The 20025-nt window shown below is 38.9% G+C and overlaps 1 protein-coding gene across 4 annotated transcripts in view; it reads right to left on the bottom strand.

The window, feature by feature from the left end:
- The window catches only part of khdrbs2 (KH domain containing, RNA binding, signal transduction associated 2), a 58851-nt gene that overhangs the window by 9399 nt on the left and 29427 nt on the right, over positions 1-20025 (bottom strand). For all 4 annotated transcript variants that reach the window (XM_079688734.1, XM_079688733.1, XM_079688736.1 and 1 more), the window contains exons 4-7: positions 12350-12477; positions 10080-10263; positions 719-801; positions 137-195 (exon numbers count right to left, since the gene is read on the bottom strand). In XM_079688734.1, coding sequence (XP_079544860.1) covers positions 137-195; positions 719-801; positions 10080-10263; positions 12350-12477 — 454 coding nt within the window. The remainder of the gene's footprint in view (positions 1-136; positions 196-718; positions 802-10079; positions 10264-12349; positions 12478-20025) is intronic.

Here is a 20025-nt window from a genome sequence, read left to right as displayed (position 1 = left end):
ATGCTTTCATAGTGTTATATTACATAACAGCAAACTATTGACAGTGGGAACAAATAGAGAGAGAAGAGATGACACATGAAGGGTGTGACTCATATATTGTATAGATGTTCAGCTTACGGAAATAAACAGTACTTACCATAGTTGTTATAGGATTCATCACTGTTGCCATGTCCATATTCATAATAATCTGAAATACTAAAAGAGGACACATTGAAAAGAGTTAATATCAAGAACAACAAGCATTTGTCAAGAATCCCTTAGAATATGAAAAGATGCTGACATATTTTCTTTAGGTAAAAATAATTTTAAATATACATGAGGTTGGCAATGTGTTTTATCCTATCATCATATACTTTCTTAACATGTCACACAAAGCCATGTTTTTGCAAAGCTCTGTAATTTCCAGTAAGAGCTGGGCTCTGAAGTTTTCATCAACTTTACTAAGAAGTATTTCTTCAACACAGCTGTAGTTAGAATTTAGGCAGCTTGACGGTGTACGTTTGATTAAAAGCACCTACAGTGCCATGTTGCTCGCTAATATCTTTTTAATTATTTTTGGATTCCAGTGAAGAAGTCTAAGATATTTAGGGTTATGGATTCACAGACAAAAGGCCAATTTGTTTTGGGATTTATTAACAGTACCTTTTATCATATTTCATTATGAGTGACAGTGGACATGTGGTGACGGTGCGTGTGCATGCGTGTGTATAAACTTCACCTCTTTGTCTGATTGCTGTAGTTTTCCTCGTAGGCTTCGTAACTGTCGTCGTCGTATTCTCCACCGTACCCATCGTCGTAGCCCTGCGAGGAAACATAGTTATTAAAGTCGACTTGCCTCCAAATCTCTATCCAGTCTAACTGGGTAGAGGTGAATGTAAAACAATCAATACTTAGCTCCCTGGGCAAAGTCCATTACTTTGTGTCCATAATAAGAGAGGGAACAGGAAAAATTCCTGTCCAACAGAGATTATTGATTCAGGTTTGCAGGAGAGCATGTCTCACTACTGGAGCGTGATAGACAGCTTCTGACTCTCACACTGCAATATAGATCTGAACTATTGATAAGTAGCTACTTGAGAAACGCGCACAAGCCAGCAGGTAGAGTCATGTTAAATAACAATTAAAATGGCTTAACAGCATGCACAGTAACAACAAAGACTTGCTGTATAAAGAATGTCACTGTTAGTATTTGTAGCTCCCATGCTGCTGTGAGCCAAGAACACCTATCCATATATTACTCTAATCTGCATATTTCACTAACCACACAGCTCTTCTGTTCTCTTCCAAAACAGATTCTCTGTTGTGTTTGATGAGAAATCTGACAGTTTCATTCATGCTATATGTAATTGCGTAATAACAAAAAGCTGTCAACTTTTAGTTTTTGTTGACAAACTATTGTCTGCAGAGTACATTCTGTTGCAGGTTTGAGCCTCCAGTCCTAATATTCAGTTAAGAACTATCCACATCAGAAGACTCAGAGGCTTTGCATGTAACCTGGTTTTGAAACAATTCAAGTAACCATTATAACTTGGTTAGATGAACAAGAAACCACAGAGGGGCGCGCTAAGAAGCTTTTAACATCAAACTATTTTAATAGGAAATTGATTACTAGAGCATCTCTTCACTTGAACGATCAGTCGGTTTTCTTCTTATTTGTATCACTGTTAGACTTAAAGTCGTTGTTTCCACAGGAGGTAGAGAAGACACCCCCTCACCTTTACAAATCCAATTGCCCACAAAGTTGTTTCAAATCAAGACTGTGCACTCGCAGCAGTTACGTTTTAGGAGCATATATTATTACTTTAGGGCTTCATGTCCTAGCAGGACGTTTTTTGGATAGAAAAAAATATGAATGTTATGTATTTAAAGCTAGTTCTCCTAGGACACTATTTACTGTACACTCATGCCTCTCAAATAAGGAAGCTAGTATTGGTCAGTTGAATGATAAAGCAGTCATTTATGTACCATTTTTTCCCCAATCTAATTTCAATACTGTTACACAATATAAACAATGTCATTATTTCTTAGATTGAGATTTATGTGCATTTATATAAATGAAGGAAACACATCTGTCTTTAGATCGTTCACCCACTTCTGAAACCAAACCGTGTGTGGACTGATCTATCTGAAGAATGTACTCCACACAATATTCAGTTTAATGGTTTATTCATGACAGAGGGGATAATGAATCCCGGCGGACAAAAGGTTTACGTAAACAGCTTAACCTGAATAACACCTTCACTGGAATAAGGCCAAAGTGTGTGAAGAACAGTAAACGTAGCCATTGTCTGCTCTTGTAATTGTGGGATCTCGCTCATTGAAGATATTTAGTAGAGTTTAAAGTGCTTATGTTTCTTTTTTCATCATGATCTAATCTCTTCTAATCCTTCAAAGCTTTGCTATTTAAAATTGAGCTCCATGTAGATGCATGCATGTGTGCAGCTCATCTTAGAGATCGAATACATTTTAAATCAGCAGGATGGGATGTGTTGAAAGGCTTCAATAACCAGACGGGGTTTTAACAGTCCATTATTCCTGTATGCCTGTAACAATAGAGTAATATCATCTTGCTTTAGGTGTCGCTGCTTTTGGTGATGCTTTACGACACCAAAGCATATTGGTGTGGAGGACATCAAGTGCAGCAACACAAATAAATTACATTTTCTTGTTCACTCTCTCCCTCTAATGACGGGTATAGCTGACTCAAAAAGCTTTGGTTCCTGTGTGGCTTTATTTTTGGGAACATGAATTTGACTAAATTAAAGTTAGGGATTATGTCAGGGATTAAGTTGTTCAGGGGATCCAATACTTCTCCCTTTCTTGCATGAGTCTTTCCCCACAAAGGCCGAGTCAGAGACCTGCGTATCTCAGTAATTGACCGGTTTTGTTAGCAATCCCACGTGACAAATCGCTCCACGCTGGACTATAAATGTAAAGAGATCAGTGGACTAATTTCAGTCAAATGTGTTATTATATAAACCTTCAGTCTTGATAGAGTTATGCAGGAATAAAGTAATGTAGCCTAAGACTTGAGTTCTTTATAGAAATATAGTATCATTTAAAGTGTGATTCTATTTGTAGCCTTTTATACAAATTATGAAAAATGACTCAAAAAATATTACATTGATGCTGAATTCATTTGAACCCCTCTTGTGTCAGCATAATGTTTGTTGTAGCTGTTTGTTAACTGGAAGTGCGTGCGTGCGTGCGTGCGTGCGTGCGTGCGTGCGTGCGTGCGTGCGTGTGTCAGTTATCTGGATCCAGTTCATGCTTTTACATCTAGAGAATGTGAGGCTATACTGTAGTTTCCAACCTTACACTGTATTCTAAAGAAGCTTTGGGCCACACTGTTAAACCTTAATGCTTTTGGATCCTGTAAGTGAAGGTTAATTGACTGTGGGCCCACATGGAGGAGAGCATTATGTCTTTGTATATCTATAGTCTTACTTTATCATCTTTCTGAAACAAATAAACTGAGTGAATAAACTGTGTTTATCTCTTCAACATAAGCAACTAGTGTTAGCATGTCTGTCTAAACTGCTTATGCTAGCTTTCTTAGAAAGTAGTACAACAATTACAAAATGATAGTGTGAAATAATAAACGTACTTCTTCAAAAGGAGATATGGAACTGGTATTACCCTAGTACAGGGGTGCCCGCACTTTTGCAGCTTGGGAGCTACTTTTACAATGACCAAGCCCAAAAGATCTACCTGCAGGGCCGCCCCTGCCCAATCTGTGTCGCCAGCGCGCGGGGGGTGCTAGTGGACTAAACGGCGGATAAACTGTGTACATTAATTGCGCCGCATTTGCGCTTCACATGAGGAGGTGAAGCCCCCTCATAACTGCATGAGCCTGTATGGCACAATACAACTCAGACTGGCTCCTCCTGTACGTCAATCAAGTGGCAAATGCCATAGTAAGGATGGATGATAGGCTTTATTTTTCCTTATTTTTTTTCAATGCCATGCCATCTACCCACACTACCTTTGCGATCGATAGACCGATCGATCGCGATCGACGTATTGGGCACCCCTGCCCTAGTACATAAGTAATGTGAGACAGATCATTTAATTGTTGTTTCCCACAGGATGGGTCTCTGTGTACACAACGTTGTCCCTCTTATGCTTCCTGGTCTCAATTACGTGGATTATACACAATTTGATTTTGTGGGATATACAAATAATAGTAAATTCCTTTATGTTGCGACAAAAAAGTCTGTGGGAACAGCTTGAAATATTTGTTTAACTTTTTTATTTGTAAAATGGACAAATCTGAATAGCACTGTTAGTAAGAAGCACTACAACCCATGCAATATACTGTATAATTCTTTAATTCAGCATCAGCTCAGAAAGAACATAACAAAACATCTGTCTTATCTCTCAGCTGACCTCTGTATTAATTTCACATACGACACAGGCTTGGGTTCGACAAGGTATTATGTGTGAATAGCCCGGCCCCTAATCAATGAGGCTTGATTCCACAAGTTTGACTCATCTGCAAAAACAATTAACACTGGTCCTTTTGAACAAGGCAGAGGGAATAAATCAAATGTTAACACAAGGGTGGAGAGTCCTCGCTCAGTGCAATTAGGACAGCAAGAACCTAAAGGCCCTTAGCACTGTGCTTCATTATCAATTGACAACCTGTATAGCCCCTGACAGTGACTGATCTTCATGGGGGGCTGCCTGTGAATGCCTCTCCACGCCGCAGAGTGTGCAGGAGAATGAGATTTGCAGCCTTTTGTCTCAGTGAATAGATGCTGCTCTTTACCGCCTTCTACCTGTGCAAATTCAAAAAGCAAGAGCCCTTTGTTGTTGGTTTAAACCCTGAAGTAGGAGATCACTTTTGAATATATTCACTCGACTTGTGTCATGGTTAAATGCGAGAAAAGGGCTAATCTCTCCACGTGAGATTGATCCTTAAATGCTTTCAAGAAAGGTGACATTAAACAATATCGTGTTTGTCATTTTTTGGCTGAACGGATGCTCGAGAACAAAACAAAGAAATCTTCAGATGTAATCGCAGTACTTGGTTTGCTTGTAGAGTTTAGCATTAAGCTTCTGTCTGCTTCTTCCTTCACACAGGGCTTCAGTGCCGGATGATATCCAACTGGAGCCATTATGCATTGTACCTGAGTCTTGTTTTCTATTATATAATCGAGTGGAAGTGTGTGTCATAAAACTGTTTTAATAAACAGAAGGGTTCTGCATGGAGAATTTGCATAATTTATCAAACAAATGTGAACTCAGCAGTGTATCCCAACCCATTGTTACAAAGCAATTAAAGGTGGCCCGAGAAACTGCTCTGCTACAAGAAATATACAGAATCTCACACATCTTTTATGTTCATGAAATAGATGATATGGGGAGAATTTTACCCCCCGTTTCAAAAGGGTGTCCTTTTGCCTTTTCCACAGTAGATAGATTAGATTTTTTTTCTTCAAAGCCTCCCAAAGCTCTGTGTTTAATCACATTATGGCATTTGCCGCACTGCCTCGGTATGGTTGCAGGGCTCAGGTTTAAAAACCAAGCTATGCGTTTCAATTTTTACCAGCAATTTGTACAATTCATGGTCGTCTGTCAGCGACAGATTCCTGCATGACTCTCCAGATTCCTCTCTTCTATCGTCAGCCCTGACATTTAAAGATAATATTTGATCCAGATGGGATTTGATCTCTAACATTAAACTGAGGCCATGGTCCCAGTCTATACAAAATGCCATCAATCACATCTTTAATCTCCCTCTGCTTTCTCTTTGCGCCTTCTTCACAGAGGAACTTATCCTGGTCACAGTGCCACACTGCTGCTCTTTCCGGGGGATTAGTAACATTTATTCATTACGGCCTGTTTAAAAGTCACACAATCCTGATTATTACTGGCAATTTTAGCAGATTCACAAACCTGAGGCAACTGAACCTACCTTAGTATAAATGTGCTTATTTGGAAACCATAAAATACACATCAAAAATTCATATTCTGAAAAGTTGCACCACATCGAATCACATGCTGTTTTTATATGAGCTCAATAGTGTGAAAACATGTTCTCTGGTACCAGTGTAAATCAAATAAAAAATGCAAATGACAGAGAAAAGAACGGCTGATTGCTGAACTCGTGGTAATTTATCTCTAGAAAATACTGAATGACAGATCTGCATTTCAGGCACTTTCACTGTCAGGAGGAACGACAGTGTTGTGCTTAGGTGGCCCACTTTTCATTTGTGAATAGATTATGTGCTTTGAATTCATTTTTCAATGCTCAGACCGTTCATAATTAATAAGAAACTCTTCACCTTAAAGGACCAGACTTCTTCTTTTTAAAGTGAAAACAATTCTTTATGGATAACTGAATCACTGAAGTGAACATCAATTTATCTGAAATGATGCTAAAACCCCACCGGCACTTCAGCGTATGAGACGCAGATTCTTTACAGACACAAAGCAGATCATTTTGCTGCAATATGTTAACATCTCTCCTTAAAGTCTGACTTCTAGATTAGAAGGGTTTCATTGGACTATGTGAAGAATCTGATAAATACCTGGCTGACCTGGACTATACAAAATCTGTTTGGCTCATTGTGTGGAGGTGGTATTTATATATAGACTCAACCTCCTATAACCCACTTCACTTCTGAATGTTTGCTATCCTTTAAGAGGAACAATAATAGTCACTGTCACTGTATTAGTTTTACAACACTGACAGTGAGACAGTCCATTCATCACCACAGCCTCCAGAGGAAGCCCTGTTACACGATGACCTGCTCCACAGCAGAAACACAGGAACTGTTTATAGGAACTTCACCCCAATATATAAATAGTCTGTCAGTCATTTACTTTACACAATGACTGCAAACTACATGATTCAGGAAGAACTGCATGCATATGCGCTAGTTATAGATAAGCAATCCTGGGCCATTTAGTCTCTGGCAGAAAACTGTAAAGCAATGTTTAAAACATGTTGTGCTTAAAAGAATGTAGGACAATGCAACTCCAAAATGCTGCGATGAAGGAAACAAAAAAGGGTCTGCATCAATGACCAATGGAAATGATCCATGTGCAGAATACTTGACTTTAAATCAAGATATTTCCCCTGAATTATGAACTAATGTATTTGTATTAATAAGTTCCTACATATAATACATCATTTGTAAATTGGCAACCAGTGTGCTTTGACAGAATTGAAATTTGTCTCAATACTTTGTGACTTAACTACAATGTTTGTGGTTCTTATGTTACCCCAAGTCCACTAAAGACGCAACTCATCAAAAATGTATAGTTTAACTTTTAAAAAGTCTTATTCATTTACTCAAACAGCTGGTCATACAGTAAGTGGCAGTTATTAGTCAATGATACACAAACAGTATTAAACAATGCATTTTTGGGCACTATTTTCTGCTGTGGATTTATACACTCAAAGTTTCTACAGAAGCAGTTGATTAACTCAACGATAGTGCTGAAGGAAAATGTCCTTGAGGGCAACAGCGGGGCTCAGTGATGTGTTTTTAATAGTTTTTTTTTTTTAATGGGATTTGTTGGCAACAACACGAATACAATATCAAGGAAGAAATCTCAATAACCTTATCCTTGAATTACAATTTTGCCTTGAATTATTTCACAGTGTAAAGTCAAAAGTTCCAAGTTAGGAGTGCAAATCTGCTTTTGCTTTTTGCGGGGCTGCTTTGTCGATTTTAGTGAGTGTTGGACAAGTGAATTACTGCAGAATTCTGCAAACCTTAATGATAAACTCTAACCTGAGTCATTGCAAAACCAATTTCACTCCAGGAGGAACAAAGGAAACTGAAAAAGAATAGAGCTGATGTAAAAGGATATAGCAAGGTGAGATTTATGGCGGAAAGATCAGGATGAAACGTTCATAAATTATAAAGCATAAACGATACATGATAACTACCAGCTTCCTCGTGCTTTTCCCTTAAAGTGTCAAATCGATACCACCCTCGATTAGATGCAATTATGGACATTCTCACAGTATCACTTTTATGAGACAGACTGACAGTCCATCAATCGATAGGCTCTGGAGAAATCTACACGATACCCTCACACATTACAGCATTTCTTTGGCCATAGACAAATACAGGATGTAGCAAACGGAGATGTTTCTGCTGCTGATCTATTGTTGCGTTCAGCAGATTGTACAGGATTCTTGTAGGGGAATGACAACAAGCCGTGTATGCTCTGTGATTGAAAAAACAAACAAACCTGGACCTTTGTATAAAGAGGTCGTGCTACGTTCTGGAAACATGCTCAAAGAAAATTGTTGTAATGTAGTAGAAAAAAAAGTGAGGTATAAGGGAAGAAAATGTTCCAGACAAACTCATCTTTCCATAATCCCCTAGTCTCTGCGCTCCCATCCTTCTTTCCAACCTCAAATTACAAAGAGAAGAAATGCCCCGCTTTTTACTGCTCGGAAATACACAGGCTCTACATCAGAACTCAATTTGGTTTGGTAATGAGACTGCGCTTGTGCATTTCCCCATGCAGACAGCCCAATCTTCAATTGCCAGCACACATGGGGGCTTTGCTTAGCAGGAAGGCTCTGAGGAAATAGACTGGTGAAAGCGTTGCCTTTTTTCATTTGGAGGAAACTTTAAGCTCACCTTGTGTAGTCTTTTCAAAATGACCTTGAGACATTTCAAAGGACAAGCTTACCTTTTAAATAAGGCTTTGAGTGTGTTTTGATACGGGTCCCAGCATTATTTCAAGTGATGTGAACAAAGACTTTATAGACCCCCAGTCAAGGCGTTACACTTCCAAGAGTTTCCTCTTTTTGCATGCAGCTATTCACAGTGCAGAGCTTCAGTGGTTTACTATTATGTAAAATCAATGTATGTTTATACAAGTCTTTTACTCAACGTCATCCATAGTACATATGTTCTCATTACGTGTGTAATACTATTCACATTTGCTTTACTGCAGTCTGTACCATTCAGGCAGCCATTTTTAACAATTTCACCACAGAATGAACATCTACTGGCTCTCCCTAGGGACTGTGAACTGGTGCAGACTTCATATTATATGAATCACATCATACCAAAAACACGTTTGCTTATCACACGCATCAAAGTCTGATATCCGAATGTGGATGCTTTCTGGCATTAACCTTTGTATTTTTCTACTTTTCATTTTACCCCATCTGAAGATAAGGTATCATTTCATAACTTCCTCCATGTGTCTTTTTTAAGTACAAGATGGTGTAAATATGCAATTAGTTTGACAGGAGAACATTTCTAATGCACAGCAGTCAAAAATAGTACCAGTTAGAGCAAGTGATGGATAGATTTGTCACAGCAAATGGAGCTCAACGCTGACGTATCTCAGCACTCAATACAGTAAAACCTGAGCTAAAATGTGTCTGTACGTGTACACGGAAAGGTGCTAAGCTTACAGACTTTTGTGGACAGGAACCTCTAGCTGTCCCGTAATAGAATGCCTCAGCCATGGGACAAAACTGTCAAAAGTTGCAAAGGTGACATCTTGAGATAAAACACTCTTCTTTATAGCAGCAAAGATACTTCCATAAAACACCTACAATGTATTTAGGTTAATTTACTTTTGAACAGAACTAAAGTAATGCATTCAATCAATTATCATAATTCATTGATAGATTCATTAATTTTTTGGTTTAATATTTATCAGCAAATGGCCTTGTTTTTGGCTTGAAGGTATGTGGGCCAAAGAATATCTATAGTTTTAAAATGCTTTGGGAAAAGAGTAAAGGGAATTTTTATGAAACTACATACCGAGGCATACCAAGGATGCTTATCAACTTTTAATACAAGCAAGTAGAATTTAATATTATTCTGATATGAATGGAAATCAATGGTACCAACATTGTTGCAAACATAATTATGGGACGCATTTAATTTAAGTTAATTAAATACAAATTGTCAAAGTTTCCTGCTTGCCCTAATTATTCCAGCACATGTCCCTGAATACCTTACCTCTTCTTGTAAAATAGTGAGACTCATCCAGATTCTCATTAAGGGGATTAAAACCTGTCTGATATACTCGCAGTTAAAGTCACAGCCATACTTTTCAGTGTGTGCAAAAAGGATTGGACTTACATAGTCGTCGTATGACTCATGTGTGACTGCTAACAGCAAGGGTCTGTATCCTGCGCTCCCTGCTGCCCCCCTGGCTCTCGGTGTTTGTACCTCCCTCGTGAGAACAGTCGTGGGTAGTTTGCCGTGCGTCGCTGCTGCTGTCCCCCGAGGTGCTGCTGCACTCCTCCCTGTGCCTCTGTGGCCCCTGGGAAAGCGTCAAACAAACAAATATTTGCCTTAAGAGTCCTCACCCCATAACATGTTATGCAGTGATTTAAGTGAAAAGTGGGGTTAAGACATTAGGGAAGTTGTTCATTCCCTTTTATCGCTGCATATGTGCATGCTGCCTCAGTAGGTGGCTGCCGTACAGTCTGCTCGGATGAAACACAAGATAAGCATAACCTCCGCTGGCACTGAGGTAGATCTTGTAATGATCAGAGGGCTCAAGAGTGTCACTTTGTGTCTCTCTCAGCTTGTCAAACATGCCTGTGGGATGCAGCGTGCTTATTTCAATAACACGGTGGAGCAGTGCCGAGTCTTTGTAAAAAATCACACCTCCATCTGCCTGAAGCTGCACAACATTGTAGAATTACAAAGACCTATTGAGCACGGTCCAGAAAAGAGACTTTAGAAGCCAAAGGACATGGGCAGGCAGGAGCATTTAAGGTGGATTGTTTCTTTTATGGGGGGGTATGACTGTCCAGTAGCAGAACCACAGAAAACACTGCAGGGATTGAAGGGTGGGTTTAGCATTGCTAATCTGTCTATTGTCCGCTAATTTCACATTTTTAGCAGCGGCATGATGTAGGTGGGCTAGGATACCCTTTCCTCCTCTGGCACATCCTTCACTAGGTAGCAGCCCATTGTGATCCAAAAATACATCCAGTCAAAGGGGAATTACTGGTGCATATTTTTCATGGAGATTAACAATAATTGCTTATCGTTGTGCTATAAGGAGAAAATCTAGGTATGGAAGTGGTGGTGGTGACGTTAAATTGTTAGCGTCAGGATTTAGCTCATTTATGCTACCTGAAATTAAGCCAGGTTTTCATTGCACACCGTACCTGGTTACTCCTTAGGGACCACAAAAGGTAGATGACGGACAATTTGCTCTAAAAACACATTTTAGAGGAAACTTGAACAGGCCGACATTTCATACGAGCAGCTGCATGCATGGCTAAGCCGATCAAATGTTCTCTGACACTAAGTTATTTCTGTAGCTGCTCCTGTCTGTATCCTAAAATCCCCATGAGCTACATTAGAGGATGTGGAAATCAAGTCAAGACACAACTCGAAAAAAACATTAGTAAAGGATAAAACTTTTAAAAAACGAATTACAACCTGATCAAGTTTTGATGAACCATTAAATTCACCATAAAGCTAGCCAATTCCTTTTTCATTTTTTACGATTGAGTTTTAGTATGCATCATATTGCTACACATATAAGCTGCTAGAGGTTGACATCTTTTAGGTGATGCATCAAAGAAACACATGAAAATGATTTACTCATGATGAGGATACTGCTCAGCCATTTATAACAGTCATATGATTATTCACAAGTAATATATACGCTCAACGGAGCCCCCCCACCTAAGTGTATTATCACTTATTAATCTCATAATATATTTCTGCATGACAATGCGAAAATAAGAGTCCTCAAAGGGGGATGGGGGATAAGACAAACTGCAGTTAACACAGCTGTCATTCTTGTGAAAATGACTGACCGGGAACAACATGTGACTGTCTTAACAATGAACTTAGTCTCTGACGTGTCCCATGGCTCATTGTTCCCAACACGGGCTAACAAGAAAATGGGCCTAGAGACGTGTTGATTTAAGCCCGGGCGATGCGTCTGAACAGACCAACCCCCACCTGTCACTCAAAGTGGCCACGTCCTTAACTAGGCATAACTCCTAGCCTTTATATAATTTAAACAGTCGAGATGTAAAAATGAGGGTCTGTACGGATTTCCGATTTTGAATTTAGCTGTAGATACCAGCCTGATAACATGTTTATATCTGCTCAAAAGTCTCAGTATTTTACCATGGGGTGTGTTGGGATTGATTTGATGTTGGAGCCAGCCTCAAGCACCAATGGTTGCCGCTTAGGTAAACAGTGTTAAAACGAGCTCTCTAAAGTTAAATAAAACCCCCCTGACAATGGAGAAAACCCATGGATGCTCACCATTATGTACATATTAACATATTGAAGACAAATTCTTAACCTAACAGTAAAGAAATATTGGGTGTACATTTCCTTTTCTTTCACACCGCAGTATTATAGTGCTTTACCCTGTGGATATGGTGGCTGCCGGTCGTGCACTCCTCACCGGCGCGCTCCTGCCTCGGCTCGACTCTTCGGAGCCGTTCAGCAGCGAGAGCTCTCTCAGCTGCTCCTGTCTGATCTCGTCATTGTAGTCCTGCGGGAAACAAAACACAGCAAGTCACATTTGTTTTTTGACTGCAACAGATGCTCGCAACAGCAGCAAATGTCATCTAATCAAAATTATCTTGACACGCACATAGGAAACACATGGTGTTGCTTAGTGTTGAATACTCAATGAAGAATATTTCCTTTTGGTTATGTTTGGAAACAGCATGCTGGGAAGAGATAAGTATTGTAGGAAAAATCTATGTTCCTAAAAGAGCCTTTGATTCATTGTAAGCAGCAGTTAGTGGAAAAACTGTTTTTTTGTTAAAGATTTTGCAGAAATTTGAGTTTTTGACAACAAATTGCTTTCTCGAAGGATGGGAGAAGAAATGGAAGAAATAACCAAGAAAATCATAACTTGATATCAAAACCTGGATGTTACAACAACATAAAAATATGATTTTAATATAAAAAACCTACTCCAAAGCAACAACAAAAACACACCTTATTTTGTTAAAAAACCACTTTGTGTGAAATCTTGTTTTGTGAGTCTTCTCTATTTTTCTGAAACTGTTATCAAACATGATACAGATTATTACGCATCAGATAAGGGAGTGGACAAAGCAATATTCATTATCTTGTCACTGCTGACAGATAAACGTGCGTATTTCTCAGAAAGCACACCCACCTAGAATGTGGAGTATCGGACAAAATATGTTTCTAATGACAGCAAAACAACAGAGGCAGCAAAGGCTTTCTTTGGTCTTCAGTGGGTTTGACAGACACATTTTGTAACTTTTGTTGGGTCTTAGTGACTGAATGACTGGTTGCCACACACCAAAAAACCTACGCCATCCATAACACACACAGAGGTTATTACAAACAAAGCTGGAATGACAACATAGACCAAGTCTGCAAAATATATTTCCAGAAAAGACAGTTACAATTGAGTTAGAGTTGGAAATCTAATCTATAATGATATTCTGAGTTGTTTCACCTTTTTTTCCCTAAGTTCTTATTTAATGACATTTATTTTAATGTGTTGTAAGTTCATCAACACGACACTAATGAATTAGTGTTTTCACACTGAGTTTGACAGTTTTAACACTGAATGTTACCAGACACAAGCCTATTATTAGTTAAAAGTTATTCAGTGTGAATGGGAAACATTGTGAAACAGATTTATTGTCCAATCGTGTGAAAGGAAAAATAACTCATTATCAGAATGTAGTCTGGTGACTTTAACATCCAAATGTGCAATCACGCTCTTTGTCAGCTCAAAAATGTCTTTCAGCATAAAGTCATTAATGTTTGACTTTTCTTATTATTTGTATTATTTTTCATTTTTTTCACCTTATGTTTGAGGAACACTATGCAGAATGAGCTTTAGTTTAAAAATTGACATCGTAGCTATAGTTTAGTAGCCAATAGTTGTTTAATATGCAACTTATACAAGTGTGGTCTTGAAACTTCCTCCAGTGTCCATATAGTGAGGATGGCCTTTACAATGAAGTGAAATATCACTGTATCCACCGGTATAATCCTTTGGGTTTTTTTGACCGATATAACGGTGTGGAGCCATGTTTTGTTGTGTGTACTCTGCACTAACAGGTTGTGAGGAAGAAGCCTGCAAGCCGGTATACAAAGATGTTATCACTGCTGACTTTGCAAATGTTTTACAAGGAAGAAAACACACTCGTTTGTTTAAACAAATGTAAAGCTTTAGTGAGTAACACTGAATGAAAAAAACAAACGTTGCTTGTTTACAAGAACACTCCACAGGGACCCTTAGAACGTTGCATATTCACAGATAACGCAACGTTTTAATGAAGGAGAAGGAGTACATGATATTGATGATGAAAACAGACACACATTTTTCTGTACATGGCTAAATAATAACAACATTTCACCTATTTGGACCTTCAACCTCTCGTTTAGAAAAGTATGGGTTTCAATTCATTGTGGTGCTTGGTGGCAGCTTGATATTCTAGAGGTTCAATGATGCCAGATTAGTGGAACTGAAGAGAAACACCAAAAGTATCACATCATAAATTAAAAGAATATTTTTGTCATATGCAAGCATTGAATATTTTGAATATTAAATGAAATGACATGCAGCATTAATCTCCAGAGCATTAATTTCTCCTTCTCTCCCATTTATTTCTCATGCTTTAACATCGAGACAGCCTATGTTTAACATAGAAACATAACGATATGTTTAGAGCACGTCTGAAGGCCACAGTACGGTGGTTTAGCCGTAGACTAGATCCTCAGTGCCTTGTGTTTTGCTCTCTGATGCCATCACCCCATCTTTTCTTGACTCTCAGCTTTTCTGTAGAACTTAACGTTTCTGCAGGAACGAACCATGGACGTCAGAGTGTACTGCGTTTATCATAACCCTTAGTACATCACCAATGCCCAAGAAATATATCTGTACACGTTTCACATACAAATTTCGGTCACGTTTTTAGTGAAATTGGGGACATATGAAGAACAGATTTTGACTCCCTCATGTCACAGAGGAAGAAAAAGCATCTGGTGATTTCCAAAACACTTGACACCTGGCACACATAGCTTCTCTTGTTAATGAATTAATAAGTCCTACAGCGTTGTGCTGGTTTGAAGGAGACTGGCAGGACATTTAATTGGAAAGCTGGCAGCTTATTCAAAGCACAACAAACATGCCAGAGCTTGTAAAAGTTGACTGTTGACAGAGGCGTTAGCATGAGTACACAGAGATAAACCGCATGCTGAGGCTTCTCAGGTCAGACTGTTTGCTCACTCAGATTAATTCTGACCATGCGTGACCTTGGACACACACACACTGCCCTTCACAGAGCTATAGTTAGACTTGAAGGGGTCGGCACAGTACGTGGCGATACCGATCTCTCTCGTGTTTGGGTCTACCTGCGACATGTCTCTGTTGCCGGGTGTGTTGATTGATTTCTTGCCTTGCTCATTTTTTATCTAGCCTCTATCGCTGTGATATGAGTCTGGTGGCTTATGGACAATTTATGAAAGAACTCCTCCTACATCCTTCTGGACATTTTTTCTGGCAAAAATACCAGAAATGTTGGATAATCAATCTCAGTAGATCTTTAATTCAAAAAGATGGTGATCTCCTCTGAGACCTTGAGGGAATCTAGTAATGTCATTTTGCTGAGTAAATATAATGCTCCAAGAGAAACAAATGATGAAAGACAAGCAAAGACAGCACATCAATCCCATCAGCTTTTGGAAAAAGTCTTCTAGCCTTTGTTGGATTAAGGATATTGTTCAATCAAGGGAGATCCACATTATGACTATATTGAGAGAACTATTATAATATACTAAGATGTCCGATTTATACACGTCAGTAGATGCATTGCTTCTAATAATTCAGTGCTAATATACATATTCAGAGATACAGATTCATGGCACCCAGGCCTGCGAATGAGCTGTTTTCCATGAGCTAACACAATCTGAAGTGAGATATGTCTAATTTTTAGATCAGCTGATGAAGACGCTCTTATAAAGGGTTGTGTCTGCATAGCTGGATAGGCAGAATTTAAGTGTGTGATACTTCATGTTCCCTTACACAGCAAGCACATGGGTCAATCTGCAAGGCTGGACAAACTCATATTTGCAGGAATGGCAACCTCCAACCGTGAGTTTTTTTTCAGTCAATGTCACCTGTGTCAATGTCCACATAGACACAAATAGTTGCTGACTTATATAAAATCAGTGAGAAAGAAGACTTTAAGAAAGACCTGTGTACAAAGTAGTGAGCAGATTGTTTTCTAGGATGTACTGTAATAGGATCAGATTATTTTTATTTCGTATGCGTAAAATTCCTACAGGGCACAGTCTTGTAAGATTTGTTTTCCAGCTGAATAAAAGTCTGAAAAACCATTAGAGAACATGCTGTCCTGCGTAACAACCTTGTGAAAAATGTTCTTATCTTCCCAAAGTACATCAGGCCCGTTGATCCAGCGGCACAGAAGCAGCTGCAGCAACAGCTGTTTATCTGCATTTTGATATATTGCTTGTTAAATTTTGTACTGTATATCCATATGTTTTTCCGCATGAGCTGCTCATTTATGCTCCTAACAAAAGCACTGGTTGAAAGCCTGGACTTCTGATACCAAAAGTTTTAATTTGTTAGTATAATTTAGGGCTTATACTTGTATGTTTCACTTTATTGTGCTGCTTCGTAATTCAGGGTTGATACCGATTGCAGAATCTGTGCTACTATCAATGTCCTGATGCAGCAAAGAATAAGTGAACTACCACTGCACCTGAAAATTGCACATCTGCATAATATAGTGCGCTATTAAAGGACAAAAGTTGCTACCATTGCAAAATAAAAAGTATTTGAAAGTTAGCTCAACATCCATTGCACTTCCTTCATTTCCACAGTAAATTGGCCAGGTATTGTTAGGAGCACCTGCTGTCTGGGTCTTTGCTGAAGGTAATAATGCAGATGACTGAAAAGAAGTGGTTGCCCCGGGCAACATCGGGCAAGTCTTCTGTCTCTTTATGTGGGATCATATGGAACAAATAGATTAAACGTAATTCCGTTTTAATAGCCTGTTTATTTTTGTTTGACGTCATGTTTGACTTATGCAAAAACAAATTACCCTCACATATCTTCTTCAAGCATCTGTGTCACCCTCTGTCTGCCAAAATGCAGTCTGGCCCGCGATGAAGGCCACACACTCATCCAGCTGACAGCAGGAGCTCCTCTCCTCCTTCTCGCTTCTCTCAGCGTGTTTATACAGCATTGCACTGATCAGGTTCCTGTTTGCACTTTTTCCAGGGTGCATAACTGTGAGCTGACAGCACTGACAGCACTTCTCTAGTCAGATTTAGCTTGACGGCAGATCTGAGGGCTCGGTTTAGACAACCTTCTTTTCCTCAGTTGCTTCAACGATTGATACAACTCACAGTCAGACAAACTGAGGTCCTTGGCGGCCTGTGTGTGCTATTTCTGCATACATTCACCAAAAATACGGCAATGGTGCCTGTGAAATTGGAAATGGTCACACAGCTTGTTCATGTAATAGTGTGTTCCTTTTTCAATAATTGTGAATATCAGAATACATGTGTTAGAAACGGCATAAGAATTAATTAAACATTTAACAAGTTATTCCCTGTTTTGTAGATACACTGGGAAGCACATTTTGTTAAAAACCAAGACATTTATTCTCAGATTTTTACATTAAAAGATTGTTTCTTTGCGTAGAAGACGGAGCACATTTGAGTTTTTGTTGGAGAGAGGTGTAGCAGTGAGCTCACTTCAGCTCTCTGGCTCTGGCACATACTTAGATTATAGCTGCCACCAGCGGTGTAAGTCACTTAACTAAACATGTGGCGCTGTGGGAGACGGCTCCATGTCTCTGTGATCCTGCATGCTGCATCAGTCTGAGTTGAGTTGGGTTTTTGAAGCATAATGTCGCACAAGCAGGGGTATATTGGCTACTGGAGCAGTGCTAGTTTTCCTGGTGGGCCGTCAGAGAGAAAGCAATAGTGTTGCACACCAGCTGTCTCGAATCAGGCATGTTTGTAGCTGGATCATAAATTCAGTCATTCTTTCCTCCTGGGCCAAATTGTATTTGGTGCATTCTACATTTGACATGCTGAGCTGACAAAAACTGATTTAAAAAAAGAGTCTGTCCTGGAATTTCTCTAACATTGTTAAACTCAAGATAGACAGTTTAAACAAATTGCATCAAACGCATTCTTCCTCTTTGTCAGACCAGGTGCTGACATATCCACAATGCAACACTGTAGCTGACAGTTTTAGATCTTGGTGTGTAGAAGCAACTGAAAGTTAACAATTTAAACACCTTCAGAGTTTTTAAATTCTCAAACTTGGTCTTGTATTTAAACCAATTACCACATTGGGTTCATTTCTCAGACTTTACACTGGACCTCCTGGAGCTAAAGGTTTTATACATATGCAGTAGTACTCCCCAACCCCAGTAAACCGACTTTGATGTGTTAAATCGATGTAGTCCCCCTTAAGTTAATCAAATCCGATAAACTAATTAACATTTTTGCTGCCTTTTGGAAGTATGAGAATTTAAAATTGAATTAACAACAGTAACAAGTTATCAAACCCAAGCTGATTATTTTCAACCAAACTAATGCCCAATAGCAATTCACTAGAAGTTGCATTCTGAAAACAGTCAAAGTCTCTGTTAATACACAGCAAAGTAATAACAACAAGATAAACAGCAGCGCACATTTACCACTCTCCACCAGAGGCAGGAAACATCTGTTACTATGGATACTGACAGATGCCTTTTGTGTTACATTATGCAGTTTATTGGCAAAACTATAAGACCCCTGAGGCAGCATGCATGTGCTATAAAATATAATGTTTGGTCTTTATTTTTCTGGCATAAACATGACAAGTGGACTTAAGGGAAAGTGTGTTCATATTTTCTAACTTCACATTATATTTTTCATCAATACAAATACATTATATATGTTTAGTATTCATTTACTAATATATACAATTAGCAGGTATTATTTTAGTTTGGAATATCATTTATAATAATGGCAACTGTATTGGAGGTTTTAGTGTTCACTGCTGGAACTAAATGGTTCCCCGCAATTATCGCAAACAGTCCCTTCTCATGCACAGTTATCATTTTCAGCTCTTATGTTACTTAGTTAAACCTTATTGATTTGCTCTCTTCCTACAGTCCCACTGCATCATTCATTATTTCTGTTGGCAGGTTTACACAAAAGACTCAAACTTGTCTGGCCTTAATGGTTTTACACTTGTATGCATTACAGCCAACGCTATGTATAAACTATTTAGAAAACACACTGTACTGTTATTATAATGATTTAGAATACACAGTACCTCCTCTTTAACTACTGCAATGATGCAAGAGCTGAGACTCTGCCAGTAATATATTTATTTTCTTGGAAATATAGTGATAGTAAAGCATTGTGTTTACTGCAGTTTATACAGTGACCCCAGCTAACGATAAACGAAAGCTCCTGCTGATCTGACCCTTTTTTTTTACCACAACAAGCTGGTGTGGACGGCACAATGCAAATCACATCAGAGCACAAATGGGTTGTGAAGCAAATGAGCATTTCTGAGAAAATGTACGCCTGGTGTGCATTTACAGCACCAAACTGCTGAATGTTATCTCGGCAGAGGGTTGCTCAAAGCTTTTTTTACCATACTATTGAGCACAGTAACGGTTCCGAAATGTGCTCTGAATGCATAACTAATTTTTCAGCAGGGGCCAGTTCAGTTTTTAAGGCCCGACTTCTCATCACAACTGTTTGCACCTCCAGTCAAAGAGGCTCATGAGCTGCTGTTAGGAGGGACAGGAGGGCATCCAAAGCTACATTAAATATGTTTAACAAGACCTCCTATGAAATATACCCAATTCTTCCAAATCTGTATTAAAGGTCTCCAATATGCTATTTTTAGGCATATTATTATGGGTCTCAGATATATACAAATATATAAAAAACATGTTTATGATGTGTTTTGCTCCAAACAGATCATGAATTTTAGACATCCCTCATATCCCTCTTAAGCCCTGTTAGAGAATGGCTGATCTGGGTCCTTAGCTTGTAAAAAAAA

This window comes from Notothenia rossii, assembly GCF_949606895.1.
Source record: "Notothenia rossii genome assembly, chromosome: 6".
NCBI classification, from domain to species: domain Eukaryota; kingdom Metazoa; phylum Chordata; class Actinopteri; order Perciformes; family Nototheniidae; genus Notothenia; species Notothenia rossii.
Note: the sequence above shows the minus strand (reverse complement) of the source record. Positions and strands in the feature narration are given on the sequence as shown.